At 40.8% G+C, this 27,646-nt stretch overlaps 1 protein-coding gene across 1 annotated transcript; it reads left to right on the top strand.

The window, feature by feature from the left end:
* Positions 1–2,535: 2,535 nt before the first annotated feature.
* Positions 2,536–25,478, top strand: LOC135213341 (uncharacterized). Its single transcript, XM_064247318.1, has 4 exons — positions 2,536–2,637; positions 2,916–5,150; positions 5,752–5,938; positions 20,841–25,478. Exons 1-4 carry the CDS (start codon positions 2,536–2,538, stop codon positions 21,008–21,010), a joined length of 2,694 nt encoding a protein of 897 aa, XP_064103388.1. The 3' UTR covers positions 21,011–25,478.
* The last annotated feature ends 2,168 nt before the right edge of the window (positions 25,479–27,646 follow it).

A 27,646-nucleotide genomic window follows, 5' to 3' on the forward strand; every position in this document is an offset into this window, starting at 1 on the left:
AGGCCCACCCAGCCTCCCCGCAGGAGACAGGTGGAAGAGAGAAAATATGATAGAAAACGGGGATGGTTCCTAGTCCTGCCGCCCAGGGCAGGCCGGTAGATCACCTGACCTACCTGTAGCGAGTGGCGCGAAATTTGAATTTCTGTCGGGGACGACGGAGTCTTAGCTATGTATATATTCTGCCAGGTAAGTATGTATGAACTTTATGTATCATAACAATATCATTTTTTTTAATTATGTACTGGAAACAAGCAATGATTTCTTTTTCATTATTTTTTGCGCTTTTGGACTGTTTTAAACTGCGCATCCCAAGCTAGTGTATTCATTCGCCCGCAAACTAGTCCGCATATGCGGCGTCAGTAAAAAAATTTAAAAATACGAAAAAAAAAAGTGTCAAAAATCATCAAACCTCAAAATTTTGTTGTAATGTAACCAAAAACATATTTTTATTATGTACTGTGCTAAACTATAAAGGATTTTTATCATAGCATGCGTTTTTTTAAAAGCGTCGTTAACTCGGAGCGTCGGAAGCGTCAGCGTCGTAACCTCGGAACAAGCGTCGTTAACCCAGGACGGGAATTTCCATTAAATATTAAGAAAAAAGCGTCGTAACCTCGGAACGTCGTAAGCCGGAAACCGTCGTAACCGGGGACCGCCTTTATTACTGGAATGTAAGAATTTTAGCTTAAATTGCGGTTTTCAACCATTTCGGTCGAGTAAAAGCTGACTGAAGGTTGAAATTTTGGCACTTGTCGTTATTTATATGAAAATATTCAAAACTGATGAAAGCTACAACCATGGGTTGTTTTTTTAAAATGGTGCAAACATTATGACAATTTTTCGGAAGAGTTACCGCGCGGACGTAAGGAAAAAATTTTTTGCAGAAATTCACCATAAATCGAAATATTGTGCTTGAGAGTTCCAATTTGTTGTAAAATGAAGGTAATTGATTGAATATTACGAGAATATAAGAGTTTTAGCTTACAATTGCGTTTTTCGACCATTTCGGTAAAGTCAAAGTTGACCGAAGGTTGAAATTTTGGCACATCGTTATTTATATGAAAATATTTCAAAACTGATAAAAGCTACAACCATGGGTTGATATTTGTTGTATTCTACATAAAATTGCGCACATTTTCATATATAAAACTATGTAACGGCTAATATAAAATGGGGCAAAAATTATGTCAAAGTGATGAAATAATTTGCGAGATGTGTCGCTGATGCTTTTTATTGCGAGAAGAAAGAAATTCGTGCTTGCGCGCCTAGGTAACGATTGTAAACAAAACAACAGCTTGATCCGTGAACTCCCAGCATCCCTCAAGGTGCGTGATTCAAAAGTTTTCGCCAAATAGGCCTATAACTATTTTTCCGCAAATTTTTAAAAAAACTTTTTTGCGTCAACGTTTCGTACGTTAATTCGGCACCCAACAGACAATTGTTGTCGATGTTTAATACATCCAATCGGCGTTTAAGGGTTAATCATGTCTGCATTTCTTTGTATGCTGTTTATATGTTGAATAAAAGATTTTCACTAAATTAATTCAGTTTTATATACATATTTTTTTATAAAGTCTATGGGGTAATGACTCATCTCAGTCAGTAGGTAACACTTAAACTGTTTTTCAGATTTTAAAGAATTAGTAATGCCTCACTTACTTTGTGTTTTGGTGGTTGTAATTGGTAAGGTTTTCTATACTGTGAAAAGTTACAACTAATCTTACAAACTTTGATTTGTGTCTTTAATATTAATTCCCTTTTGGTATTCTTTTCTTTGTTTGAGTTGTTGTATGAGTGCTTCTAAATTTTTCTTTGATTTTGTTTTTGAGTTGATACTACAATATTTGTATGATACAGCTTACCACCTGAAAAGAATCAATGTCCATGTTTCTTCTGGTCACATTTCCATTTTTACCTTGCTGTTTCCTATCGTGGCTGTCACACTTACAGTGTTTGTTTTCATGAGCTTGTCTAATTTGTATCTACCACAGAGATTGTTTGTATAAACACACACCTGCATGCTTAAAGACTGCTGGGTGCTGATAGCCATTTCATTTTGACTGTAGTAGTCTCTCCCACAAGTTCTGCGAGACTCAACCTTCTCAATTTACTCTAGGCTTGGAACCAGCTGTTGGCTGGTCATTAACTCATTTTGCATTTTGTAACCCACAGGCTAGGTATTTTGATGTGGATAAAGAAAAGAAAGATGTAGTAGTATATTCATTGTTGTCTTATTAGTTTAGGAATAGGAGTATGTAGAGAATAGGCCTGACCATTTGGTGAATGTATGGGCTGAGAGAAGTCCCATACTTAGGGTGAGGAATCCTAAACCAGACAGATGTTTGGCCAGTCAAGAAGGAACCCAGGAACTTATTTTCTGTAATGATAGTACACTGCAAAAATGATTGTGCCTTGGTCAACGTACTTTCTTAATGCACAAGACAGAATTTTATTGTATACTGAAAGAGAAATTTACAAGTATCACTACATAGTTCATTTGTAATATTGAAGACCCAAAATACACATTACACCAAAATGAGCAAGTCCAATAAAAATGGTAGATCCAAAAATAGTCTTAAAACCTACAAACCTCCAGTAACTTGGAAGAAAGAAGGTATACCCTTACCAAAACCTAGGGTTGGTGAAGAAACTTCAGTCACAAGAAAAATCAAAAGTTCATTACAAACTAATTTGAAATTTTTCTGAAGGAATTCCATATAAATGCTCTCAAATGACAGAGAATTGTGATTGTAAAGTAACAAATGCATTTCAGTGATTGTAGAAAAATGGCATTTGATGTAGGAACATAGTTTGCATGATTTTTATAAGAGGGCAAACAAAGTCTGCACCTAGAAGGCCTGTCTGGAGTTTGGATCCATGTAATTTAAATGATTAGAATCATTTAGTATTTGCAGAAAGTGTTCATTAAAAAAGTTAATTTTCTCTATTTCAGGTTAAAATCCTTATCTGACCCGAAAGTTGGCACGTCTGAGAGCCCAGAGAAAAAGAAGAAGCATAAAAAGAGAAAGAACGAGGATGTCTTCATTGAAGAACCAAAGAAAACAAGGAAGAGTAGAGTTGATGATGAGGAATTGACAAGAAGTGAAAGTAGGAAAGGGGAAAATGTTGAGAAGTGTAGGATTAAAAGGGTCAAAGTCGAAGACATGGAGTGTTCCAAAAGACAGAAAGGTCACCGGAGAGAGGAGTCTGAAGATTCAGATGAAGACAATGAAGAGAGCGATAAAAAGATTGCCAGCTCAAAGAAGACAAAAAGCCCAGCTCGTCAGGCTCGTCAGAAGCTGAGGGATTCTTGCCAGAGTTCTGATGTTGAGGTTGTCAAGGTAGAGGAGGTGAAGAAAGGGAGGAGAAAAAGGCAACAATCTGTAGAACCCAGTGAAAGTGAAAGTGAGGTAGTACATGATGAAGAGGTTGACGTTTCAAAGCCTACAAAGAGGCAATCTCTCAGAAAATACAAAAACAATGATCAGATGTCAGCAGGTCATATGCAGAAAGAGACCCGACAGTCAGTAGAATCATGTGAGACTGTGGCAACTACGTCATCAAAGAGGCACAAGAGGGAGAGCTTTACAGACAATATGTCTGTAACATCAACAAATGAAATAGAGAGTAGTTCTCCGAAAACAAGGAGGCACAAAAAAGGTGAGGTTAAAGAGAGTGAGGCGTTTGGAAATAAGGATGAATGTTCAGTGGGAAACACAAGAAGAAATAAAAGTTTGTCTGGATCATTAACTGAAGATGAGATGGAAGTAGTAGACACTGAGAATGCTTTAAAGGAAGACGAGAAAGTTTCTCAAGAGAAGGAGGTGTCAACAAGCTGTTTTATTTATGTGGAAAGTGAGGAGACAGTTGACAATAGTAATGATAGTGGAGACTTATGTACAGAAAGCAGAGAGTCAAGTCCAGTTGTCTCTCCTGTGGATGAGCTTTATAAACCTGGCCCCAAGAGCAGGAAACGACGTAAACGTAGCAGAACGAGGAAAACGTCTGTTCCATTTGAGGCTAAAGAAGAGGCTTCTGTTAGTCATGCAACCCCTTGTTCGAGTGCCTGTAACTCTTCTACTACAAACGTGAATTATAGGAATAATGTCTCATCATCTAGCATGAATAAGCACATTATTTTTGGGAGTGAAGATGAAGAGGAAGAAGTAACATCTTACAATAATTCCTGTGAAGGGAATGACATAGAAATAGTTGGACAAGTTACGAGACCATCTGGAATTGGTTTTCAGAATCCTTTGGGTTTTCAGAACCAGGGTGTCATTGATGTAGAAGGAGAGGATGTGTTCAGAGGTCTCGTTGATGCTCATGATTTAAATATCTCGGCAGAAACACTAAGTAACCTAAGAAGGATGAGTGAGCAGAGCACCCTTACAGTTGTCCAAGTAACCTCAAAGACTGAATCTGTAACCACCCAGACTTTCACTCTGCCCAACATGCCCACACAGACTGATTTTCGTGGCCCTCCATCCCCAATTCATCAGAGCTTTGAGGTTGGTGAGAATACAAAGAAGACATTTCACAATTTGCTGTCCCTTCAAGACCGTATGGAGCCTTTGGTTTTAAAGTCCAGGGAAATGAACATGTTCTTAGATGAGGAAGAAGAAGAAGAGCAGGTGGATTTGCAGGCAGAAGTTCCAGATGCTACTGAAAGTTCATGCCCTGCTCATCCACAGACTTCCCCTCAGAAGAGTTCAGGCAGAGAATCTAATGGGTCTGGCAATTCTGGTCTATCCGATATACTGGATAAGGAAGGTTCTCCAGTAGATGAAAGACCTGGCCCATCAACTAGGTCATCTAAAAAGTCTGCGCCCCGACCTTACCATGCACTAGGGAGGTTTTTGTCAAGGCTAAGAAATACAGACTCTTCCAGAGGTAGAGAGGAAACATTGCCGGCAATGTCCTGTCCCGAGGAGGCCCCTCGGGATAGTGCCATCACAAGTACCCTGACAGATCCAGAAAATTCTCATCTTGTAACCCCAAGTAAATTGGATGAGGAAGGGGATGACGATAAAACAGAGGATCACGGCAAAAGCGATGCAAAGTCTGCTGTATATGATGAAACAGGTGAAGGAGATATATTAACAAACCTAACAGAAGAATTGAAAGGAGACCTGTTGAAAGAAGTAGAGGTAAGGTTGTTCTCTGTTTATACATTAGTTCGTTCTAGCCTAATGAAACTAAAGATACAAGCTTTTTGTTATAATTTTTCATATGCACGCATTTGTGAATCTTTGTGTTTTCTTGATTTTGAAGCATGGGTTTTAATGGGACATTGAACCATTAGGGGAAGAGTGTTCATCTTTTGCATTGCTGCTAATTTGGTGACAAAGGTACCCAAAATCAGAGCACCTAATTGGCAAAAGAAGCTTAAGAGTCCATAAGCTGGCACCCCTGGCTAGAGGAAGCCTGTATACTCATGATTGCAGGAAGGAACATATTTCTACCTGACAAGTGTACTTTGTAGATGGTGCTAGTTTTGAACCTAGCTCACCCTTGTAAAGAGAAACAGTGCTGGACATCAAAGTTCAGAGGCAACATCATATTTCTGCACACCATCTTTTTGGGCATTAAGTTCATCCTGGATGATGAGAGAGACAGGCTTGATACTGTGTTGAAACAATTTCTTTCTTAGCTATACCTCCACTTAAGTTTTTTTTTTTTTTTTTGCATATTAATGCCTTTAATAATGTTTGTATTTTGCATTTCCATTGAGACTCTTCTTCTTTCCAGGGTACAATACTTGACAAAGACACCACGTTTTCAAAATATCCTCGTATGAATTGTCTTCCAAGAGTCGGTGAATTCTTGGCCATCAAAACATTGACTCTAGATGCAAATCTTTGTCCTGTTCACTCTGACTACACGAAGGTTCAAGTTCTCGAAGTGTCTGGTTTGTTGGTGAAGATGAAAACTATCCGTAAGTAATTTTTGTTTTGTTCATGAAACTTACCTGACAGATATATATATAGCTGTATTTTCTGAAGTCCGACAGAATTTAAAAATTCGCGGCACACGCAGTGGGCGGCCAGGTGGTAGTACCCATTCCCGCCGCTGGGAGGCGGATATCAGGAACTATTCCCATTTTCTATTCATATTTTTTTCTGTCGCCGGTCGGTAAACAACTGTTTACAGACCTCCGCCTAGGATTTTGAAACTTCATTAGCCACTTAAGTATCCTAATTATTCTTTCGATTATTAACTGGGATTTGTGGCTAGGCATACGCTATCGTAAATTTTTTCATTGCATTTGATGTCTGAAGCTAGTTAGCCTAGTTTCAGACTTTGTTGTCTGCATGGTAAGGTGAGGCTACCGGAACTTTCGGTAGACACTCGCTTAGTATATATGACGTTTACATGTTTTCTTTGCATAAGGTAATTAGTGTAATGTGTGACTGATTACGGAAGAAGGAGGATTCATTTACGCATTTTAGAGCGTGTTAGAATCAGGAGTTTTCCTCCACAGTAAACAGAAGTTAGAAATAATGAACCTTCTAACCTCCTGTAGATTTATTTTGCCTAACCCTGTGGTATGGCTTACGGGCCTAGAAGAAGTGTCTGCTAGAGGATTACATCAAGTAATCTTAGACTAAAGTGCTCGCTCTCCAATCAGTGTTGTGAAGTGTAGTGCCCCTTGTGTTGTGGAGGGGGCGTCAGATCGGCCCCATAATGCCTCTAGGCCTGGACCTCGTTGGACTCCCAGGACTCAGGGAAGGGCATGGGATCGAAAGCCGCAAGAGGGTTACGGGGCTCCCCACCGATCTGGCGTCCTTCAGCAGAACCTGTTGACGCTTCCCAGGCTGCTAAAGATCGTGCACGTGCACGAATCTTGAAGGATTGCTTCTCGCCATCCAACCGAGGCGTCCTCCCCACACAGGGGTTGGAGTTCTCGGAAGGACTCGCGCCCCCTAAAGAAGCTTTAGAGAAGAGGACGCTTCACGTCCTCTCTCTCGTCACGAGTGAACGCTCATGTATACATCATTTATACATTATTAAGGAGGCTCATTCATCTTGCCAGAAGAGTGATTTGAGCCTCCTGCGAGTGACCACTCATGTATACAATCATTTATACATTATTAAGGAGGCTCATTCATCTTGTCAGAAGAGTGATTTGAGCCTCCTGCGAGTGAACGTCATGTATACATCATTTATACATTATTAAGGAGGCTCATTCATCTTCCCAGAAGAGTGATTTGAGCCTCCTGCGAGTGAACGATCATGTATATGAACGCTCAGGTATACATCACTTATACATTATTAAGGAGGTTCATTCATCTTGCCAGAAGAGTGATTTGAGCCTCCTGCGAGTGAACGCTCATGAAGTTAGAGCTGTTTCAACCTCGCTAGCATTCCAAAAGAATTTGGTAATCAAGGACATTCTTGATTCCACCTTTTGGAGGAGCAACTCAGTATTCGTCTCCTCTCCTCATGGCGCTCCGTATACGTTATGTAACGTTCGCTTTACTTCGAAAAAGCAAGCTGATAAGTTTGACGGCCGGCAAGCTGCTGTGCACAGTCAAACAACTTATGTCTCAAGGTCGGCATAAGAAGGGCAATTTAGACGTGAGGAAGCTTTTGGAGGTGCTCGACGTCCTATAAGTAGAGACATTCTCCAGGACGCTCGGCAAGCACCTTGCGGAAGACGAAAGCCATACGTCTTCCTTTAGTGTTCACACTCTTCAGGAGCAGCGTGCGGCTCTCCATGGAGACTCGCATGAGACGTCCCTTAAAAATATTCAATGTCATACGCAAAACGCGGTTCGTCATAACATTGAGATTTTGTGGCAAGGTCGGGCTCGCCAGGACGCCTCTTGGCGGGCCTTGCATGCATCAAGGCGCTCAACGAGTTCCTCTCTGAAACGTCGTTCAGAAGACTTGGTGTTCTCTGCTCAGACACTCTCGTAGCTAAGCAGGACGTTTTTTGAGGACGCTCAGCAGGACGCTTTCCAGGACGCTAAGCAGGACGCTTTTGAGGGACGCTCGGCAGGACGCTTTTGAGGACGCTCAGCAGGATGCTTTCCAGCACGCTTTTGAGGACGCTCAGCAGGACGCTTTGTGGACATTCGCCATGGACGCTTCGGTGGAAGCTCGGCAGGACGCTTTGCGAGAGAAAAGACTTGTTGAAGGCGTCTTATTTGCTGTTGAGGACATTTCTTTACAGAAATATTTAAAAGGATTCGGAGTTAGCGGAGAGACATACCCGAATTTTTTCTTCGATCCCTCTTTCCTCTTCATCGATTTCTTTGAGAATCGGGAAGATTATATACTCGGATTCCTGGGTGACTTTCGGTCATGTTAAAGGGTTTTCCCCTATTAGCAAAGTGCTAATAGTTTTGTCAAGTCAGGACGTTTTCCCCATTGTCATTTAAGTGGGGGACCCCTCATAAATGGGGTAGTTCTCATTGACATAGATTTTAACGTTTTTATCGTTTAAGCGAATAAACTCATTAACAAATTTCGGAAGAGCTCTCATTCATTTTCAGAGGCTCATCCGGGGTTAAGAGAAAGACTTGTAGACTATCCAGGAAGTCTTTTGTCCAATATCATAAGAACATTGAACGGTCTTTTTCGATCCTCGGTTCTCTCTTGATGATCTCTATTCGAATATTACTCCCTTTCTTGGAAGAGAGTCTTGGCAACAGAGTCAAGGAGTTCTTTTAAAAAGTCTCGTTCATTAGAACGTGGACAGTCGTTTTCCTTTCTTTCTCTCTTCCTCGTCGAGGAAAGATGTAGTAGAGAATTCGATGTTCAAATTACTACAATACTTACGTAGTTTATCTTTGCGTCATTTTGCTAACGCATGGGTCAAGTCATATACGCATATCGTTTATTTACCTCTGCGGATAGAAGCCGAAAGAACTGTTGTTCTAATGTATTTATTTGACACTCCCTTCAACCTTCCAAGAGTTTTCGGAGTAAGAACAACTCTTCAGGTATTGTTACGACAACACCAACTCAGCTTCTGTATTTAGCGAATTCTGTTTCGTTTAAATAGGCCTGCTTGAGAGTTTCCTTTTGCTTGATAATATCATACCTATTCCTTCGTAAAGGGAGTAGCTGGCAACTCAGGCAGATAGTATTCTGTTCACCATTGAAGCTTTCCTTCGAGGAAGACTTCTCCTTCACTCTTTTTGATAGAGATCGAAGGTGGTCGATCTCCAATCCTTATTTTGTTTTCTTGAAGGAAAGAATTAGGATGGAGATCGTTGTTCAGAATACTATAAATATACTACGTATATTAACCTCGCGACATGATTCTACTAAGCAGTTGAATTGTCCGAGGGGTAGGCGCATATCCTAGTTATTCTACGGATTGCGACTTAGACGAGAAGTATTCTAATTGAACTGCAACACCAAACTCAGCTTCTGTATTTAGCGAATTTTGTTTCGTTTAAATATGCCTGCTTGAGAGTTTCCTTTTGCTCGATAATTTCATACCTATCCCTTCGTAAAGGAGTAGCTGGCAACTCAGGCACATAGTGCGAGACGATGATCAAGGCTGCTGTTACTGTGATCTACGCAGTACCGGCTAGCTCGGTGTCATGCGCGGTTGGTCCGTCTCTCTCCCTTGCGGGAATGGTGAATAAAACCGTCTCTCTGCCCTACAATCATGGATTTTAGCCTCGGGTTGAGGAAATTTCTAGTAATCTTGAATGATCATACCTGCCGTTTACTTAGAAAATTTCAACAAGATATCTCTTATACTTGTTAGGTGCGGGTTTACCGCACGGTACATTCTGTACGAATCTACCGCGGCATAGCACTATAATATGCTCTCCTGCTTATGCAAAGCGCAGCCTTATTTAGGGAAGGAAGCAGCTGAGTGAGGGAATGGATGAGTTTGCTGGGGACCATTTCCTCGCTGGAGAAGCTTGTTTTCCCTGAATAAACAGCAATTCAGACCTCTACAAATTTTCCTCACGAAGAAATTGGAATAACATCAAAGATCTTGTAATTCTAATTTTCTCTCAACGGCTTGAGGATCACCTCGGGTGATAGCGAGAGGGTGCCAGACATCCGAACAGAGAACAGATGTTCTGGCACATTGTCTGAAAGAATTGTGAAGCCAATTGTCGGCTCTCCAGTTCCTCGAAGGGTGAGTTTTGGATCGAGTGGCCCAAATCATCTCGGATAATTTCTCAGCTCTCTCATAGCTCGAGAAGAGAGAATTGGTTATGGGCTTGGGCACGGAACGTAACGATCCTCAAGAGGTTCGTTAAACTAGTGCACGTCCGTGCGGGTCTTCTCGATCGAAGGCAACAACTACTGACGTCTGAGTAATCTCACTTAGAAGTATGTCGAAAGTGAGGAGAGACTGAGGGCGTCCTTTCGTTAAGTTTTCGTAATATTTGGGGTACGAAGGAGCTTCCTCTTAAGTTGTTCCCTTATTCATGATCCTAGAGGATTAGCTTTAGTCGCCACATGTTGGCCTCTAAGAGGTTCGATTCACAGAGGTCAGGTAATTCAGAGAATTGTCCAAAGACCCTTCCCGAGAGAATCGGTGTAATCTAACATCGTCACTTAGTGAAGTATCTAATATCTCTCCTCTCGAGTCTGAAGGCGTTCAGACTATCGAGAAGCGATAAGATCTTCAAGATTAATGGCAGTCTCTTGGCCAAGCAAAGCAGTGCTGCCTATTTTCAGTTTTCAATCGGAGTGGGAGGGGCCGTTTCTGGAGATAGTGAAGGGAAATGACCTGTTCCTCCACCTCGACCTCTGTGAATTTCGTTATGGTTCTATCTTTCCGTATGAAGTGGGTGATAGATAAGATAGAAGTCCTAACTATTGTAGAATATGCAAATATGTTGTTGACGGCCTCTAGGCTCAGAGATTCGGTTCTGTCAAACAACAAAGCTTCACGATCTTTGAGGTCTGTGGAGATCTTGAAATTCTCTGGATCAAAGGTTCCGGCATGGAACTTAGACGTAGTCTGAGTTTCTGATGCAAAAGCATTTCGAACCTTCCTTTCTGCGAACTTAATACACGTGACCAGAAAGGCTAATATTCTAACCGCTCTAGCCACGGCAAGGAGGGTTAGTGAGGTTTTAGCCATCATCAGAGGTTTTGGCTTTAAAGGACATAATGCGGTCTGTCCTCTAAGCCTTCCGTTCTTGATAAGAATGAAAAACCTGTCTAACCCTTGACCCGAAGGCTTGGAGACCAAGGGTATGGCACAAATTATTGGGCAAGGGCATTAGAGAGTCCTGTGCCCTGTAGGGTCTCTCAAGTTTTATCTTGATAAAACTATAGAAAGTCAAGGTCAACGGACAATCTGCGGTGTTCGTAAAAAGACCAGACTGGTTCATGTCCAAGAACACCCTGGCATTATAGCCAAGGAGTTCTTTTAAGAGGTCTCATTTCATTATGTTTGCATAAAGATTTGAGATTTTTCTTAATATCAATGCTCAAGAGGTGAGGGCGCGGCCTCGGAAGCATTTGCAACAGAGCATGACACTCAGTAACATCCTGAGTGCCACGCTTTAGCGAAGCAACTCTGGGTTCGCTTCACACTCCCGACAATCTGCGGTGTTCCGTAAAAAGACCAGACTGGTTCATGTCCAAGAACACCCTGGCATTATAGCCAAGGAGTTCTTTTAAGAGGTCTCATTCATTATGTTTGCATAAAGATTTGAGATTTTTTCTTAATATGAATGCTCAAGAGGTGAGGGCGCGGCCTCGGAAGCATTTCAACAGAGCATGACTCAGTAACATCCTGAGTGCCACGCTTTAGCGAAGCAACTCTGTGTTCGCTTCACACTCCCGACGGGATGTGAAGACGACATTTTCAGATCCGTAAGTCGCTAGGACCATACATATCCGTAGATATATTATTGGGTGCAGGAAGCAACACGAATCCTATCCTATAGAAAAGGGATAGGTGTGCTTTTAACTTTGAAGGGTTGGTCGCTTGAGGCGCGTCCTCCTTTTCTTTAGCCTAGAAGTTATGGAACTAACTTTGATAGGTTAGGTCAGGTGGTGGTTTTAGCTTCGGTGTCCTCAGAAGTATGGTCATATGGTCTAGTCACATTGTGGTCACGCCCCCGTTGACAGATCATCTAGAGCGCACCAGCATTACAGGTCTCTACCTCGCTGGCAACTCTAGTAACGCAGAAGCAGACTTTGGTGACAGTAATCACGAAGTCGGCTATGCTAACAGGTCAGGAACCAAGATGTATATCATCTACTTAATTTAGTTTCCCAAATCCTATTCTTGTCTTCCCACCATCCGAAGGTGGGATTCAGCTACATATATATCTGTCAGGTAAGTTTCATGAACAAAATGTTATTGTTATAATACAATTAAGTTTGTTCATACTTACCTGGCAGATATATATAATTAAAGTGCCCACCCACCTCCCCTCAGGAGACAGTGGCACTGATAAAATATGAATAGAAAATGGGAATAGTTCCTGATATCCGCCTCCCAGCGGCGGGAATGGGTACTACCACCTGGCCGCCCACTGCGTGTGCCGCGAATTTTTAAATTCTGTCGGACTTCAGAAAATACAGCTATATATATATCTGCCAGGTAAGTATGAACAAACTTAATTGTATTATAACAATAACATTTTAGATTTTTAGTGAGCATAATCGTTAGCTAGGTAATTGTACTTGGTGAGCATACAGTAATACCTCAATCTTATATGTTTTGAGTTGTGTGAATTCACAATAGTGCAACTTTTAAATGGAACCTAACTAATTATCATGTGCGCACTTTTCAGAGACTTGCGAGCGCAAAAATGTACAGAGATCAGAGAATTTTCATGATACATGTTCCGTATATGTTTATTAATATTTCAAATATTTATGATAATAATAATAATAATAATAATAATAATAATTCATTTATAATAATAATAATTAACTGTAATTACAAATATATTTAAATGGAAATATTTTTTTCTCCTTGTCTTGTTTTTGTATCCCAGAGAAGCTCTCTCTCTCTCTCTCTCTCTCTCTCTCTCTCTCTCTCTCTCTCTCTCTCTCTCTCTCTCTCTCTCTCTCTCTCTCTCTCTCTCTCTCTCTCTCTCTTAGTTAGCAGTAGATAACTTTCAATTTATCTAATTTTACCTTCACCATCTAGAACTGTAAATACGCCGTTCTAAAACATAGACACACAACTTAGAGTTGTACTAGTTCAAATAAAAAGTACTGTTGTTCCGATACGAATACAAACCTTCGGTCCTTTACAATAGGAATGTAACTTGCGGCAGCTGGAACCGGTCGTAAGCTTCGAACAAGGGAGTTCGGTAGTTAACTGCTTGTCCGACTGCGCACCGCGCGACTGGGAGGTGAAGATCCCCTTTGCTTTCGGCCACCGACGGAGACAGACGTGTTGTTCGCTCTCTGCCCGCTTTCGTCGTACGCTTTGTATCTTTTTCAAACTTGGTTTGCTTTGTGTGTGTTTGATAAAATACTGTAAGTACGTGTGGTTTGTATTTTATTATTTTTTCATTATTATGGATTCCCGTGAGCTGGAAACGTCCCCACGCCCCCCCATCAGCCACAGAGTTTGCCCTGGTGTGGAGGGCCGTAAGTGTTGGGCCTTCATCGGCTCTGTCTGACTCGGTGCTGGGCCAGGTGGACTCGCTTGTCTCCGGACAAAAGGGTTCGCTGAAGTCCGGCAGGTCTTCCAAGCTACTTACCCTGCCTCTGCTGCGACTGAGGAGATTCTACGTGCCATCAGAGGATCCTATGCCGCCCAAACAGGTTAACCCGGAGCTAGCTAGGCTAACTCCGGGGGTGTCTCTGCTGCAGCTCCTGTCAGAGAACTTGTGGTTCTCGCAGCATGAGGCACTTGCACTGGAATCCACCGCCATGGCGGCATTCCAGGCAGTCTCCTGGTTAGACCTGTGGTCCCTCACAGTGTCTAAGGTCGCGGCCACCTCGGGAAATATTACTCCCGAGGGGGACCCGGCTTTTGGGAGGCTGTGTCAGTCTGGAGGTAGAGCCATTTCCTACCTAGCCCACCAGACGGCAAACCTGTGGGCCAACCTGGTACTTCGGCGTAGGGACGCAGTCCTCACCCGAGTGACCAGGTCGGCTGGGTGTGAGGCGGCACTGGGTCTTCACAACGGACTGGTGCGGAGTTCCTCCTCTCTCTTCCCAGGAGAGATGGTGGACGCTGCGGTGGAACGACGGCGCACTGGTGACAGTGACCGCCTAGTACACCAGGCAGTCTCGAGGCATTTGGGCAGCCTTGAACGACTGCGGCCAAGCCCAAGAGCTTGGTTAGCGCTTCCTCTGAGGCCAAGACGATTGCTTCGTTGAAGCCCAAAGGAAAGACTCTGCCTTCGACTTCTTGCAGGAGCGGTTGTCCTCAGCCCTCCTCCCAGCCCTCCTTCCCTCAGGGGAGCGGGGAAGAAGTCGAAGAGAGGCGGGAAACGCTGGGACGGCGTTCCCCCTCACCTGCTGCCGGAAGTGGGGGATGCCTGGCGAGCCATTGGGCAACATGGCAGCGCTACGGAGCGGAGACCTGGATAGTAGACGTCCTTTGGGAGGGCTATCTACTACTCTTCGAGTCTCGGCCACCCGTCACCTCCAACCCGGTCCACCTTCAGACCTACATACCTGGAACATCAAAGGACGTAGCCCTTCGGCAGGAAGTCCAAGCCATGCTGAGCAAGGGAGCTGTGGAGATCGTCAGGGATCGTTCACCGGGCTTCTACAGCCGTCTTTTCATGGTGGAGAAGTCTTTCGGGGGGCTGGCGCCCGGTGATAGATCTCTCTCCCCTGAACCGATTCGTTTGCCAGTCTCGGTTCACGAAGGAGACGGCACGTTCCGTGCTCGACTCCATCAGGGAGAACGACTTCATGCTTTCGGTGGACTTGAAGGACGCGTATTTCCAGATACCCGTCCATCAATCCTCCAGGAAGTACCTCTGCTTCATCCTCGACGGGACGGTGTACCAATTCAGGGCATTTTGCTTCGGTCTCTCAACCGCCCCACAGGTGTTCACGCGAATGTTCACTCTGGTGTCTGCTTGGCCCACTCGGTAGGGATACGTCTTCTGAGGTATCTCGACGACTGTTTGGTCCTGGCGAGCTCCTGTTCGCAGTTGCTACAGGACAGGTATCGACTTCTTGAGTTCTGGTGCAATCTGGGGATCGTGGTGAACTTCGAGAAGTCCAATCTCGAGCCCAACCAGAGGATGAAGTACCTGGGTATGCTGATCGACACGGTAGCAGGGCGAGTCTTCCCCACAGACTCGTGGATCAACAGATTCAGGGAGGCAGCCTACCAGTTCCTGTTTCGGCAAGAACAGTCGGCTCAGCAGTGGCAAGTCGTGATCGGCCACCTGTTGTCACTCAAGAAGTTAGTCCCTCATGGGCGTCTTCACCTGCGGTCTCTTCAGTGGAGACTAAAGGAGAGTTGGTCACAGGCAACAGACCCAGCTTACTTCCCCGTGTCCATCACAGAGGAGGTGAGGCAGGACCTAGGCTAGTGGCTGGATGACAGGAGCCTCTTGAGGAGTGCCTCTTCGCACTCCCCCCCCAGAGATGTTGCTGTTTTCGGACGCGTCAACCAAGGGATGGGGCGCACACCTGGAGGAGTTGCTGGCTGCAGGAGTGTGGGATCGTCACGACAAGCACCTTCACATCAACGTCCTGGAGCTTAAGGCAGCGTTCCTCGCTCTCCAAGAGTTCCAGGACCGCTTGATGGGACACTCGGTGGTGTTGATGTGCGACAACACCACAGTAGTGGCATACGTCAACAAACAGGGGGGCCTAGTGTCCTTCCCGTTACACCAGTTGACGTTGCAGGTGCACGAGTTGGCCGTGGCCCACTCAGTAGAGCTGTCAGCCCGCTACATTCCAGGCAAGAGGAATGTAGTAGCAGGCAAGCTCAGCCGTCGGGATCAGGTGATAGGGACCGAATGGTCTCTACACCCAGACGTGGCGGAAAGGCTCTTCAACCTGTGGGGGCATCCAGTAGTGGATCTGTTCACCACCCGGCACAACAGAAAACTTCCGGTTTTCTTCTCAGCCGTGCCGGACCCATGGGCAGCTGCAGAGGACGCTCTTCAACACCCGTGGGACAAACTCTTCGCGTACGCCTTTCCCCCGTTCTGCCTGATTCGCAAGGTGATCAGCTGAGTGCTGGTCACCCCGAATCTCGGGATGATCCTGGTGGCTCCCAAGTGGCCCCAGGCCATTTGGTACCAGGACCTGCTGGCTCTGCTTGCAGAAGCACCGAGAGAGATTCCCCCTTGGCACAACCTTCTTGTCCAGCCACACGTGGAACGGTACCACCAGACAGTCCAGTCTACATCTTCACGGCTGGCTGTAATCCACCATCTCTTGCGAGCGAGAGGTTTTTCTCACCGAGCAGCAACAGAGATGGGTGGGTACGTCAGGCAGTCCTCTGCAGCTGTGTACCAGGGAAAGTGGGCCATCTTCTGTGGTTGGTGTCGTAGACAGGGTTTATCTCCTCTCAGAGCCACTCTTCAGCAGGTAGCGGATTTCCTCGTATTTCTTCGCCGAGACAAGCTCCTCTCCATCCCCACAGTCAAAGGATACAGAGGCGCTCTGGCCCTAGTCCTGAAACTGAGGGGAGTGGATATCTTGAATTCGTTCGAGATCTCCCTGCTTATGAGGAGCTTTGAGAGGTCTTGCCCACCCAGGGAACTCAGGCCTCCTGGGTGGGACGTGACTCTCGTCCTTAGGAGTCTGACTCGAAGTCCCTTCGAGCCACTCCGAGAGTTGTCAGACAGGGATCTGACCCTCAAGACCCTCTTCTTGCTGGCCCTGGCATCAGCAAAGAGAGTAGGGGAACTGCATGGTCTTTCCTTCAACGTCAAGCACTCCAGGGGATGGGGATCTGTGACGCTCGATTTCGTCCCGAACTTCGTAGCGAAGACTCAGAATCCTTCGGTCCCTGACGACCGGTTCGAGTCTTTCACAATCCCCTCCCTAATGGACTTCACCGACAACGATGTGGATGAGATGCTGCTCTGTCCTGTGAGGGCGCTACGGCGCTATCTGAAGAGAACTCGGCACCTCAGGCCTGAGTGTCGACGCCTCTTCGTTAGCACCGGGGTGACCAAGCAAGAAGTATCCAAGAACACTCTTTCTTTCTGGCTGCGTGAGGTGATCAGGAGGGTGTACGCAGCTGATGGTAGCGACGACATCCATACCCTTCGTCCGAGAGCCCACGAAGTCAGAGGTATTGGTCCTTCCCTTGCGTTCCGCAAGAACTTCTCCGTGGCGCAGGTCCTGAAGGCAGGGGTCTGGTCCAACCAGACCACCTTCACCTCCTTCTACCTTCGGGATATAGCCCACAGGTCCTTGGACACTTTTTCCTTGGGACCCGTGGTGGCTGCTCAACACGTGTAGCTTACCCAGCACCCGAGTGGACAGAACAGCATCGCATCCTTGTGTGACTGCATGAATGGATGAGTGAATGAGAGTGTGACTTGCTTCTCTTCCCCATCTTTTTCTCCTCCTCTACCTGTGGGCAGAGGGACACGGTTGTCACTACACTGGAACAGGAAGCGATGCAGGTAAGCTACTCGACCGAGCCCCATCCTATCCCTTTCATTAGGGATAGGAGCGATTATCCACCACTTCCCCCGACAAGGGGGGGGGGGGGGGGGGGAAGTGGAAGCCAACAAGAGACAAACCCATGACTTCATATTGCCTCTTGCAATAGGAGCAAGTTCTTGCTTGCTAGTTTAAAGAGGTACGCTTGCCTCCCTCTTATTATTTGGGTCTAGAGGTCTGACCATTGATCCTGCAGTACATACCCTCCCTCTGCTCTTACGACCAGGGAGGGAACCAAGGTTGGACGAACACCAGTCTGTTCTTAAGACTCAGATTCCACCCACCAAGAAGTGAGTCTTCCTATTGTAAAGGACCGATGGTTTGTATTCATATTGGAACAAATAATTTGTCGAAAATTGAATTTTTCTTAACTATACAAACCTGAGGTCCTTTACACATAGTCCCACCTCATGCCACCCCTCACTCTGTTTTTTCCTGGGCCTAAAGCAAAGTGGATCTTCACCTCCCAGTCGCACGGTGCGCGCATTGTCGGACAAGCAGTTAACTACCGAACTCCCCTGTTCGAAGCTTACGACCGGTTCCAGCTGCCGCAAGTTACATTCCTATTGTAAAGGACCTCGGGTTTGTATAGTTAGGAAAAATACAATTTTTGACAAATTGTTATTTGGTTCATGAAAAGGAATTTCAGACCAAGAAAGAAAGAGAATAAAGAATTTCTCAAAAATGGTTGAGAAGACTTCTAAAAATAGATTGGTCAGTCGGAAGGGGGAAAGAAGAGAGAAATATGTTGTATGTATGTAATCTTTGCACAATCCTATATTTTTACCAACCATTTATAAATGAAATTACAGTAATTTTAATTTGTTTAAAAGTTAGCTTAATACTTAGGGAGCATGATTAGGGTCATATTTAGTGTACAAACTCAAGAAGTAAGCATTTACGTATTAGCATTTTTAGAGACAGTGCCAAACTTACGTGAAAATTCCCCTTGTGCGAGGGGTCTGGAACCTAACTCATTAAGTTTGGGGTATCACTGTATATATAGAACTTAATTTTATTATAAAAGCTTTTTTGTAGTGAAAAACTTTTTTTATCCTTTTGATATATTAGTCTGTCTGCTAAATAATAAAGTATGTTTCAGTACTGGCTGAAAGTAGACTTGTTATGCATATGGGTAAAGTCAGGTACAGTACAGTATAGTTACTTTGCACGTATTGTTGGGATTATGAAGAAAAAAATAATAAAGAAATAATCCTTTCACCAAAGATAAGATTTAAGGGCATTATTTTGGAAGCTACATACTCAGAGAAAAACACAGGAAAGTGCTGATCTGTTGACAAAGTATCAGGGATGAATACGCATAGTATCAGTTTCTAATATAGTGCAGGGCTGGGAAAAAATGGCATATCAGCTCTACACTCTTGGCATACCAGAATGAGATTTATTTGAAAAACAAAACCTGTGCAAAGCTGATGATTTGTCAGTTGATATGATGAAATATAGTAGGCTCTCAGACCATTCAGTGATTAAAACTGAAAAGAGGGAGTTGGAGGTTGACATCAAGCTGAAGAGATCCAGGAAATAAAGGAAATGAAAGCTGCAATGGAGGTAGAGAAAAAGGCAAAAAAGTGGGTGCAGGTAGAGGCTACAGTGCACCATAGGAGATGCACTGATGGCACCAAAGTGAACCCCCGTATTTATGGACTCATGTACTCGAGGATTTCTCTCCAGAACATATACTCCCATTATTCGCAGCAAATTCACGTATTTGCGGTATTTTTCTCTGGGAAATATCCACAAATTCATTTTTTTTTTTCAATTTCATCCCAAAATGCACTTTTGTGAAAAAACTATTAAAAAAACCAGGTATAAACACTTTTAGTGTGGTTTTCTTGAGTTTTATGTAACCAAATAGGCAGTTGTAACCGTTATTGTATGGTTTTCAACTAAGCACGGGTTCTTGCTATTCACGGGGTGTCTGTGGCACATCCCCCGCGAATACGGGGGGGACGCTGTACCCCTCTACAGGGCCTACCTAATGATGTATAAAATTGTATAAAATTGAACAGACCAGCTGTTCCAACTAGAAGATACAGCCTACTTTGACATCTGCTTACTGGAAATTGACCTCCATATCAGATACATTTTGCCCTTATTTAGTGAAATCCATCAACAAACATGGAATCATCATTAAAGAGAAGAATAAAATTAAATGATATTGAAAACATGAACTTAAAAGGTACATGATTGTGAAAATTGAAAACTAAACCGGTTTGCATGAGTTGACAGAAACACTTTTTGTAAAGAATTATAGTTTAGGAGAATCCTGGATGGGCAGATGACATTGCAGAAACTATTTTCTGTGTTTAGTGTCTGGACAATGAACTCTCATAATGTAATGTGTAATGTTCGAATGAATGAGACTTAAAATGTAATTCAAAATTTTTTTCCCTCAGCTGTTGACTTCTTTGAAAGTAAGGGCCCTTGTTATTTTTCTTTACCATTTATGTTGTCAGAAATATATTTATTTTGCCTTCACTTATTGATAGCTTTAGCCTGATGTTTAGTTAGTAAATTGTTTGTTTTAATTTCCTGTTATTGATTGCATGGAAAACAAGAACTTTTAATATTGGCTCTCTCTCTCTCTCTCTCTCTCTCTCTCTCTCTCTCTCATTTTTATTTCTGGTTTTGAATTGGTTTTTTGTCTCTTGAATTTATAAGGAATTTTACCTCTCTCTTTCTCCTCTTCTCTCCTCCTCTCTCTCTCTCTCTGCTCTTCTCTATCTCTCTCTCTCTCTCTCTCTCTCTCTCTCTCTCTCTCTCTCTCTCTCTCTCTCTCTCTGTACATGTAAACTTATGGTCTAACACCATTACAATTGGATGGTAATTTCCTGATATAAAACAACATAACATCAGTATTGAAAATCAAAATTTCATATTATCTTTGAAGGTTGTATATAAAAAAAAGGTAGCAGTTATGTTACATGTTACTTGAGATAGTATCCAGTGCATTTGTAATTTAGGAATAGAGAAATTATAAGTTTACATTTTCAAGAATTAAGATAGTTTATGTATACAGCATGTGAGCTAGTACCTAAGGTAATTAATGAAGTATAATAGTACTACTTGCATTGCACATCAAGACAATCGTATTTCTTATTTTACAAATAAGTAATGATTGCAGTACAAGCAATAACAAAAAAGTTCATGAGAGATTAGTACTACTTTGCATTACATTTTCCTTCTGCATTCTTCCTTATTGAGTAGCTGTTCTTTAGTCTGTACCATTTATGCCATCATATTTTCTTTGTCTTCAGAGAACACAAATACTGAAAAATCTGTCTCGAAAGTTACCGACGAAGATGGAGTGGAAGAAGTTGACTTGACGTTCGACGAGGAGGAGGTCGATCTTACCGAAGAAGATCCTGCACAGATTCTCGAACTCGACTGGAGAGACATTGTTGAGCCTAGGTTGCTCTTTCCTTAGGGCAAGGTGGGTTAATCTCAGGACTTTTACCGCATACTGTAGACTTGTGGAAAGATTTGTTTACAATTTTATAGACAATTTCTGGTAGCTTCATATGGCATTCTCAAATAGTTATATATGCACAGGCAATCCCGGGTTACAGCTGTCTCAGCCTACAGTGATTTTCTGGAGCATAACTAAAGTCTCTCTCTCTCATTTTTATACATTTATCTTACGATGTTCCGGGTTACCGAACCCCTGCTGTAACCCGGGACTGCATAATACAAAGTATTTCCCAACTTTAACTCAGAAAACGTTAGCCAGTGAGACATGTAAATTAATGCAGTATATTGTTAATAGTAAGAAAGAAGTTATTGTGCATGGTTAACTTGCCTCATAGCTTTCATGAGGGAGATACAGTGTGCAGCAAAACATTAACAATGTCATTGTAAAGGTTTTGCAGCTGAAGATCATACTTTGTATCTGTCATATGTATCACCTCTTACAGTAGACTTTAACCACGCCACATAGAAGACAGCAGATAAGACGTCTTCTTGAGCCAAAAAAAGCAGATGCATCAGAAAGAAGACGAGGGAATAAGAGAAACAATGTGTAGCTTAGGCAGTTATGAAACCCTCTCTCTTTTGAGAACAATCCTCTCTCACATGAAGAGATGGGGAGGCCTCACAACTGAAGATAATGTGTTTGGGAATCTTCACCTATAATTAAATATGGAAAAATATTAAAGTTTTGTAAGTTATTTAACTTTAGAACCGTACTTCTCCCTTATCATATTACCAATATCAACTAAATTTCACGTAGAACATTTCAAGACCTTTCAGAAAGATATGATGTAGGTTATGTGTGTGATATCTTAAAATATAAATATGCGTATTAGTATTCTTGTTTTTCAGGTACTCAATTAGTAGTAAAATGTTAAAATTTGATCTTCCAGGCTAATGGTGATGCAAGTCATTTGCATACTGTATGAAGAAATGTTTTTCAAACAGTCGAAAATGTATGCAGTGTTGAAAAATATATTTTGCATTTGTTTGCAGGTGGATATATGTATTGTATTTCAGAAGTAGAAGAGATGGGATTAATTATGTAAAGTGAAGTACAGTAGATTTATTCCCTAGATGAAAGTACTGTATGTGATTAAAATCGATAGATTCTACTCATTCATATATTTAATTATCACATTATTTTTGCATCTTGTTTTTCATGTGTCATGTTTATGAAATATCTAATGCAGTGTTTTTTGTATCAAAGTAAGATTTTTTTACGGTTCAAACATTCTCAGTAGTGTGGAAAACACATCAACATATTCTTTTTGTTGTGCATTATGTTTTTGAAGTTAGTTTAAAGGATTGCAGTTGATGAAAAACTATACACAATTGTGCGTGTATACTAGTGCCCCTATATGCGTTACTAAGGCATCTAAGTATATTGTTTGATCGTACCACTGCAATAATTTATTCAGTTTTCTCAGTACTAGTTTAAGTATTTAATTTTATTTCTGATAAAATTTTAGATGTTATGTATTAAATTAAAACTTTAAAAATTCCTTATTGGGTTTCTTTATAAATGATGGAGATTCTGACAAAATTTATAGAGTTGAATTGTTTCCAAAATTGACAGTCTTCATTGATTATATTCTTTTCACGGTCATACACAAGAAAGCATCTGTGTTTTAGGGTTCCTCTTATTCTGTACATATAGGAATTAGACCCTGTGCGCTTTTCAGTTCTATTTCGGGTAGGGAGGGAGCATGCCCGTATCTTTGAGGGTTCCAGATTTTGTAAGGTTTTATAGTAGGCCAGCCTATGTATGGCCCATTACTCAGTGGAATCCTTTGAAAAAATTTTAGTATATCTCCTGAGTGAAGTCTGAATATTATGATTACAGTAATAGTAATGATAGGGTACAATTTTATTTAAAAGAACGTATAAAATATTTAAAATAACTTTTATCAAATGGCATACAAAATGTTCATACACTTAGTCTTTTTACTTTCAATTTTCCTTTCTATGTTGAATAACATAGATCCCAGCACTTGGCCTTTGGCCTAAATTTTATATTTCATTCCCACTGGTTGGTTTTTGTATGTGTGTCCATTATACCCCTTGCTTTAAGCAAATCACTTTTATTGTGTTTGTGACTGAGTTCATATCTCTCGAGATTCCTTAGACTTCACTGCTTGCAGGGATTTCTTATATATTTTAATTAAATCTTTTATCATCTTTCTTTCATAATTTTTCAGGTTTTTTTGATAAGCAAGGGAACATCATGTAATTTTTAAATGTTATGGAAACACATATTTTGCATTATGATCTTAAAGGGTTCCTCTAGCACCTACAGAGTTGCTAAATGTTACTACATATTTCTGCATTTACAGAAGTGAGAACAGTATTGCCCTGCAGTATCAGACACATCTAGCAGAAACGTTTTATTTGAAATGCACAAATCAATCTGGCACTTTGTTGATGAAAATACCTGAAAATACCTTCCTAGAGATCTTTTTCATGATAACCCAAAGTACTACTGGTATTAAAGCTATATATTGATACGTATACCATTTTTGTTAATTCATTGGAACAGTTTCTTTAATTTCTTCATTACTTTCAAGTCAGACTTTATTGGAAAAGTTTTGTGATTTGTATTTTCGTTGAAACTTTGCAAATTTCTGAAAATATAAGGATTATTAATAATAACACAATATTAACTACTAATGAAAACATTAGTATTAAGAGACCTAGGTATGGGTAAGATTTTAAGAACTACAAAGACACACGGGTAATAAAAGATTAAACTTTGTTATAGATATCTGAAAGTATTAAAAGACCTTGGCTAAGTAAGAAATATTCCTGCTTAGGTGAACTGGAAAACTACTAAAAGGCCAAAGATTGTTCCTGTGCAATCCAATATCAAAAGGTGTACATACTTTGTAGTGAAAATACTTTGCTGGAAAGAACCTTGTGTCCAAAATATAGTACTGAAGTTTATTTTATCAGTTTTAAAGCTTCACTGGGAGATATCCAGAGATTATAAAGAGTATACATATTTGGTAACTGACCAAAGGTTGGACTTGACAAACATCCAGGCAGGCTCCCTTTTTCCAGATCTCTGAAAGCGGACTGCATGTCATGTATATTTATTGTATTCTGGCTTAGTAAGCTGTGATTAGATGTTAAAGAATGATACAGTAGTTAGCTTGCCCCAAGAGCTTTTGTACTAGTTATGGTATGGCTCTCCACGTGTAAATTGTGTTGAGGGGTTTCTGTGACGAACATCTTTTGCAAGTGGAATTCATTAGTTAATTGGCATCAGTGTCCAAGTAAATGTGTGTGCTTGGTACAAAGTCCATGGTGACTCTGAAATACTACTTTAAAACAGTACTATACTTAGATATATAGTTTTAAAAAGTTTGAATTATAAAACATTAATGGACTAGAGAAATAGTATTTGGAAGTTTTATTACCATTAAATAAAAATCTTTTCACTTCATATATGCCTACATAAGTACAGTACTTTTATTGTTTTGCTGGTATGATTGGACCTATTGTTCGTAACAAAATCTGTTTCATTTGTCTAGTAGATTTCCAGCCATCCCAGGCCACAAAAATATGGCAATCTTGCAGTTTACACTAACAAATACCTTAGTAGTCCCAGTTTTTCTGGAGGAAGTACAAATAGTTAATAATGAATAAATGTAAATCTATAACCTGCCTTAACCTTATACACATATTTATAGTGTAATCCTTGATGTATGATGACTATTTTTATAGGGTGGATGTATAGTTTAAGGGAAAATGAAGTAATACCAAGAGGGTTCATAGATAATTGAAGTCTTACTGAAAAGAATATGTACAGTTTAAAAGTAGCAAGTCATGTTAATTTTAATCAAGGATCCATATCTCCTGAATGAGAAGCATTTCTATGCAATAACCAAAGGATGGGGTCTTTAGAGGTTGCTAATTTTACTCTCAAAAGTGCAGCTGTGGTGTCACATGTTGTTATTATTTTTATTACAATTTTTATATTAGTAATTTTCATGCACAACAGAATATGGGGTTTGTGGCAACAATAAGTTTTAACAGGACAGATGCTCTGCAATAAAAAGCAGGCACTGAGAAGAATACAAATGTACTACTGTGCTTCTTCAAATGCCATTATTATTATTATTACTACATATTATTTATTATTATCCATTATTAATATTATTAATAATACATATTATTATTATGAGGAAAAGACCTATTTTGTGTTTCCATATGCTGTCATATAAACATTTTTACTTACATTTACACAAACTACTAGCTTACAATATCTCCAGATATCATCCTTAGCTGGTCACTTGTGATATGATTTTTCATTTCTATGACCTGTTTATATTCTAGCTCTGGATCTTGTCCATGGGGTCTTGCTAAAATCCTTTGCCTTCTTTCAGTCTGGGACTTTTCAGTAATCTTTCTCTTGCTGTCCTTAATGTGCTAAGTGTTGATCTTTTGATCAGGTCACATAAGCCTCGCTCATTTAGAACCAATTTGTTGGCTATATTTAGGCTGAATGTATTTTCCTGCTAATGTGGTTAGTAGGTTTATGTGTCTCTTGTTTACGCTCTTTTCTTTGTTTCATTAGCAGTAGGCTGTGATATGATTGTATCTAAAGGATAAGAATTTGTTTAAAATGCTGTTCAAAAAAAAAAAAATGCGTAGTTTCGCACAATTGGTGGTATGCAAGTCAAGTTATATGAAATGTGTTTGTCTTTCACATCACACTCTGTAAATGGTCACCTTTACCAGTGTTAAGACAGTTACAGAAAGGGAATATGTACTATATTAGAGCCTTCTGTAACTACGTATAGTTAAAGGAAGGGAGCACATCTTCTGTAACTTTATAGAGGCAGAATCACATTACTGTATTGGTTAGTCTTATGGCATGCATTGGTTACTGTAGGTCTTGTAGTTATTTCATAATTACATTACAGATTTTGTCTAGTCACCAGTATTATAATGATTTTGTTTGGTAATTTCATCTTGCAACATAGAATTTTCAATTCCTAAAGGACATCTGCGAAAGATTTGTTTTAAAAATTATACATTATTTGTATGTTTATAGATATTAAAATCTCTTGAAAATTCAAGAATTGGAAAATGTTGAGGGTTCTTACTGTGATTTTGTCAAGGGCTTGGTATCGAAGACATTCCATCCATTGTTTCCCAGAATTACTGTACTGTCTTTTGAAGATTTGCCTTGAGAATTCCAGTGTTCCTTAGTTTTGTTGTTCTAAATTGATAATTTTGAACTTGATTAAGTCATGGTTATAAAGCAGTTGATTCTAAAGACTGTAGTGAATCAGATACATATCTCCTGTTTTCTAAATTTTCCAATAAGCATGGTCAGAGAACTAGATCTTTCTGCTGAAGATAGTTCTCATAATGTAATACAGTATTTCTACATGAAACCTTGGAATGTCTTCAATTCAATTCAGTTTATTTGTTAGCTTGAGTTGTAAGGCCTCATCCATTTTTTTTTATTAGTTTCATTTAGTTTAAATTACATTTATATGTAAAATAAGAATTTTAACTTCTATTTACTGAGTTAATACTGTTACTTTAGGAATGTCCAAGTACTCATTTATAAAACTACTTGTGGTGATTTAAACATTATTTTGTTTAGTCTGTAGAAATGTTTTAAAATTACTTTATTACTTTTGTAATTCTTAATTATTATAAAAGAGAAACTTACATGTATGTTTACAGTTGTCATATTGAAACAAATAATATTTATGAGAGATAGTTACATATAGCAATGTATGTACGTGCATCACAGATAAAACTTTATATAAACATATTATTTTTTGCGTCGAGGTATGTTTTAAGTGGTCCAGAATTAGATAGTCATTGATTGTACTGGTTTTAACACAGTGCTGATGTACTGCTGTAGATTCCTATTGTATGGGAACAGAGTGTCCTGTAGTGTAAGTTTTTTTTAAATAAATGTTTGTTGATATTTTGTGTTTAATTGCTAAACTTTTTATCTCTCAATGTTTAGCTTCCTTTGATGAAACCAAACTTTCTCTGAAGAATCAATCATACTTTTAGTGTATTATGAAACTCATAATAAGATAATTGTCTGTCAGAATAAGATGATGGTTTGGCAGAAGATTCTGGACAAATGGGGATGTGTTTTTTCTTTCTTTCTTTTTTGTAAAAAAAAGGGCTTAATTACCAAAACCAGTCGAGTATGACAAGAATAAAATGAACAAGAAAGAGGATATTGAGAAATTCCCAGTTTACTGAAATGACCAAGAAATAGTATTTTTAGCCTATAAAAATAGTAGGTACCATAACATTTCTACAAGTTTCTCTGTAAGTTTTAAAGACTTTGGCAACTAACTTGATCATTCTGTTTAGTTTCAAATTCAGTTTATTTCTCTATTTAGCTGTAAATGCAGTCAGCTTCTGAAAAAAAAAATTCACCAGCTCTTTAGTGATCTTTGCTGATTCTTCGTATGCTCTTTCATATATTGCAAGTGATTAACTGTCCCCGTGGGATAATAAGCTGTCCGTTATCAGCAGTTGGTGTTGTGGACAGGATAACATCCTGTGGAGGAGGGTAGCAAAAGAGAAAGTGTGTGTTTGTGTGTATTGT

The sequence above is a fragment of the Macrobrachium nipponense genome, chromosome 42 (assembly GCF_015104395.2).
Source record: "Macrobrachium nipponense isolate FS-2020 chromosome 42, ASM1510439v2, whole genome shotgun sequence".
Taxonomy (NCBI): domain Eukaryota; kingdom Metazoa; phylum Arthropoda; class Malacostraca; order Decapoda; family Palaemonidae; genus Macrobrachium; species Macrobrachium nipponense.

Coding starts and splice junctions, on each gene's coding strand:
- LOC135213341 (XM_064247318.1), top strand. CDS start 2,536: ATGAGCAAGTCCAATAAAAATGGTAGATCCAAAAATAGTCTTAAAACC. Junction 5,151..5,751: donor ACCTGTTGAAAGAAGTAGAG/GTAAGGTTGTTC, acceptor TCTTCTTTCCAG/GGTACAATACTTGACAAAGA. Junction 5,939..20,840: donor GGTGAAGATGAAAACTATCC/GTAAGTAATTTT, acceptor CTTTGTCTTCAG/AGAACACAAATACTGAAAAA.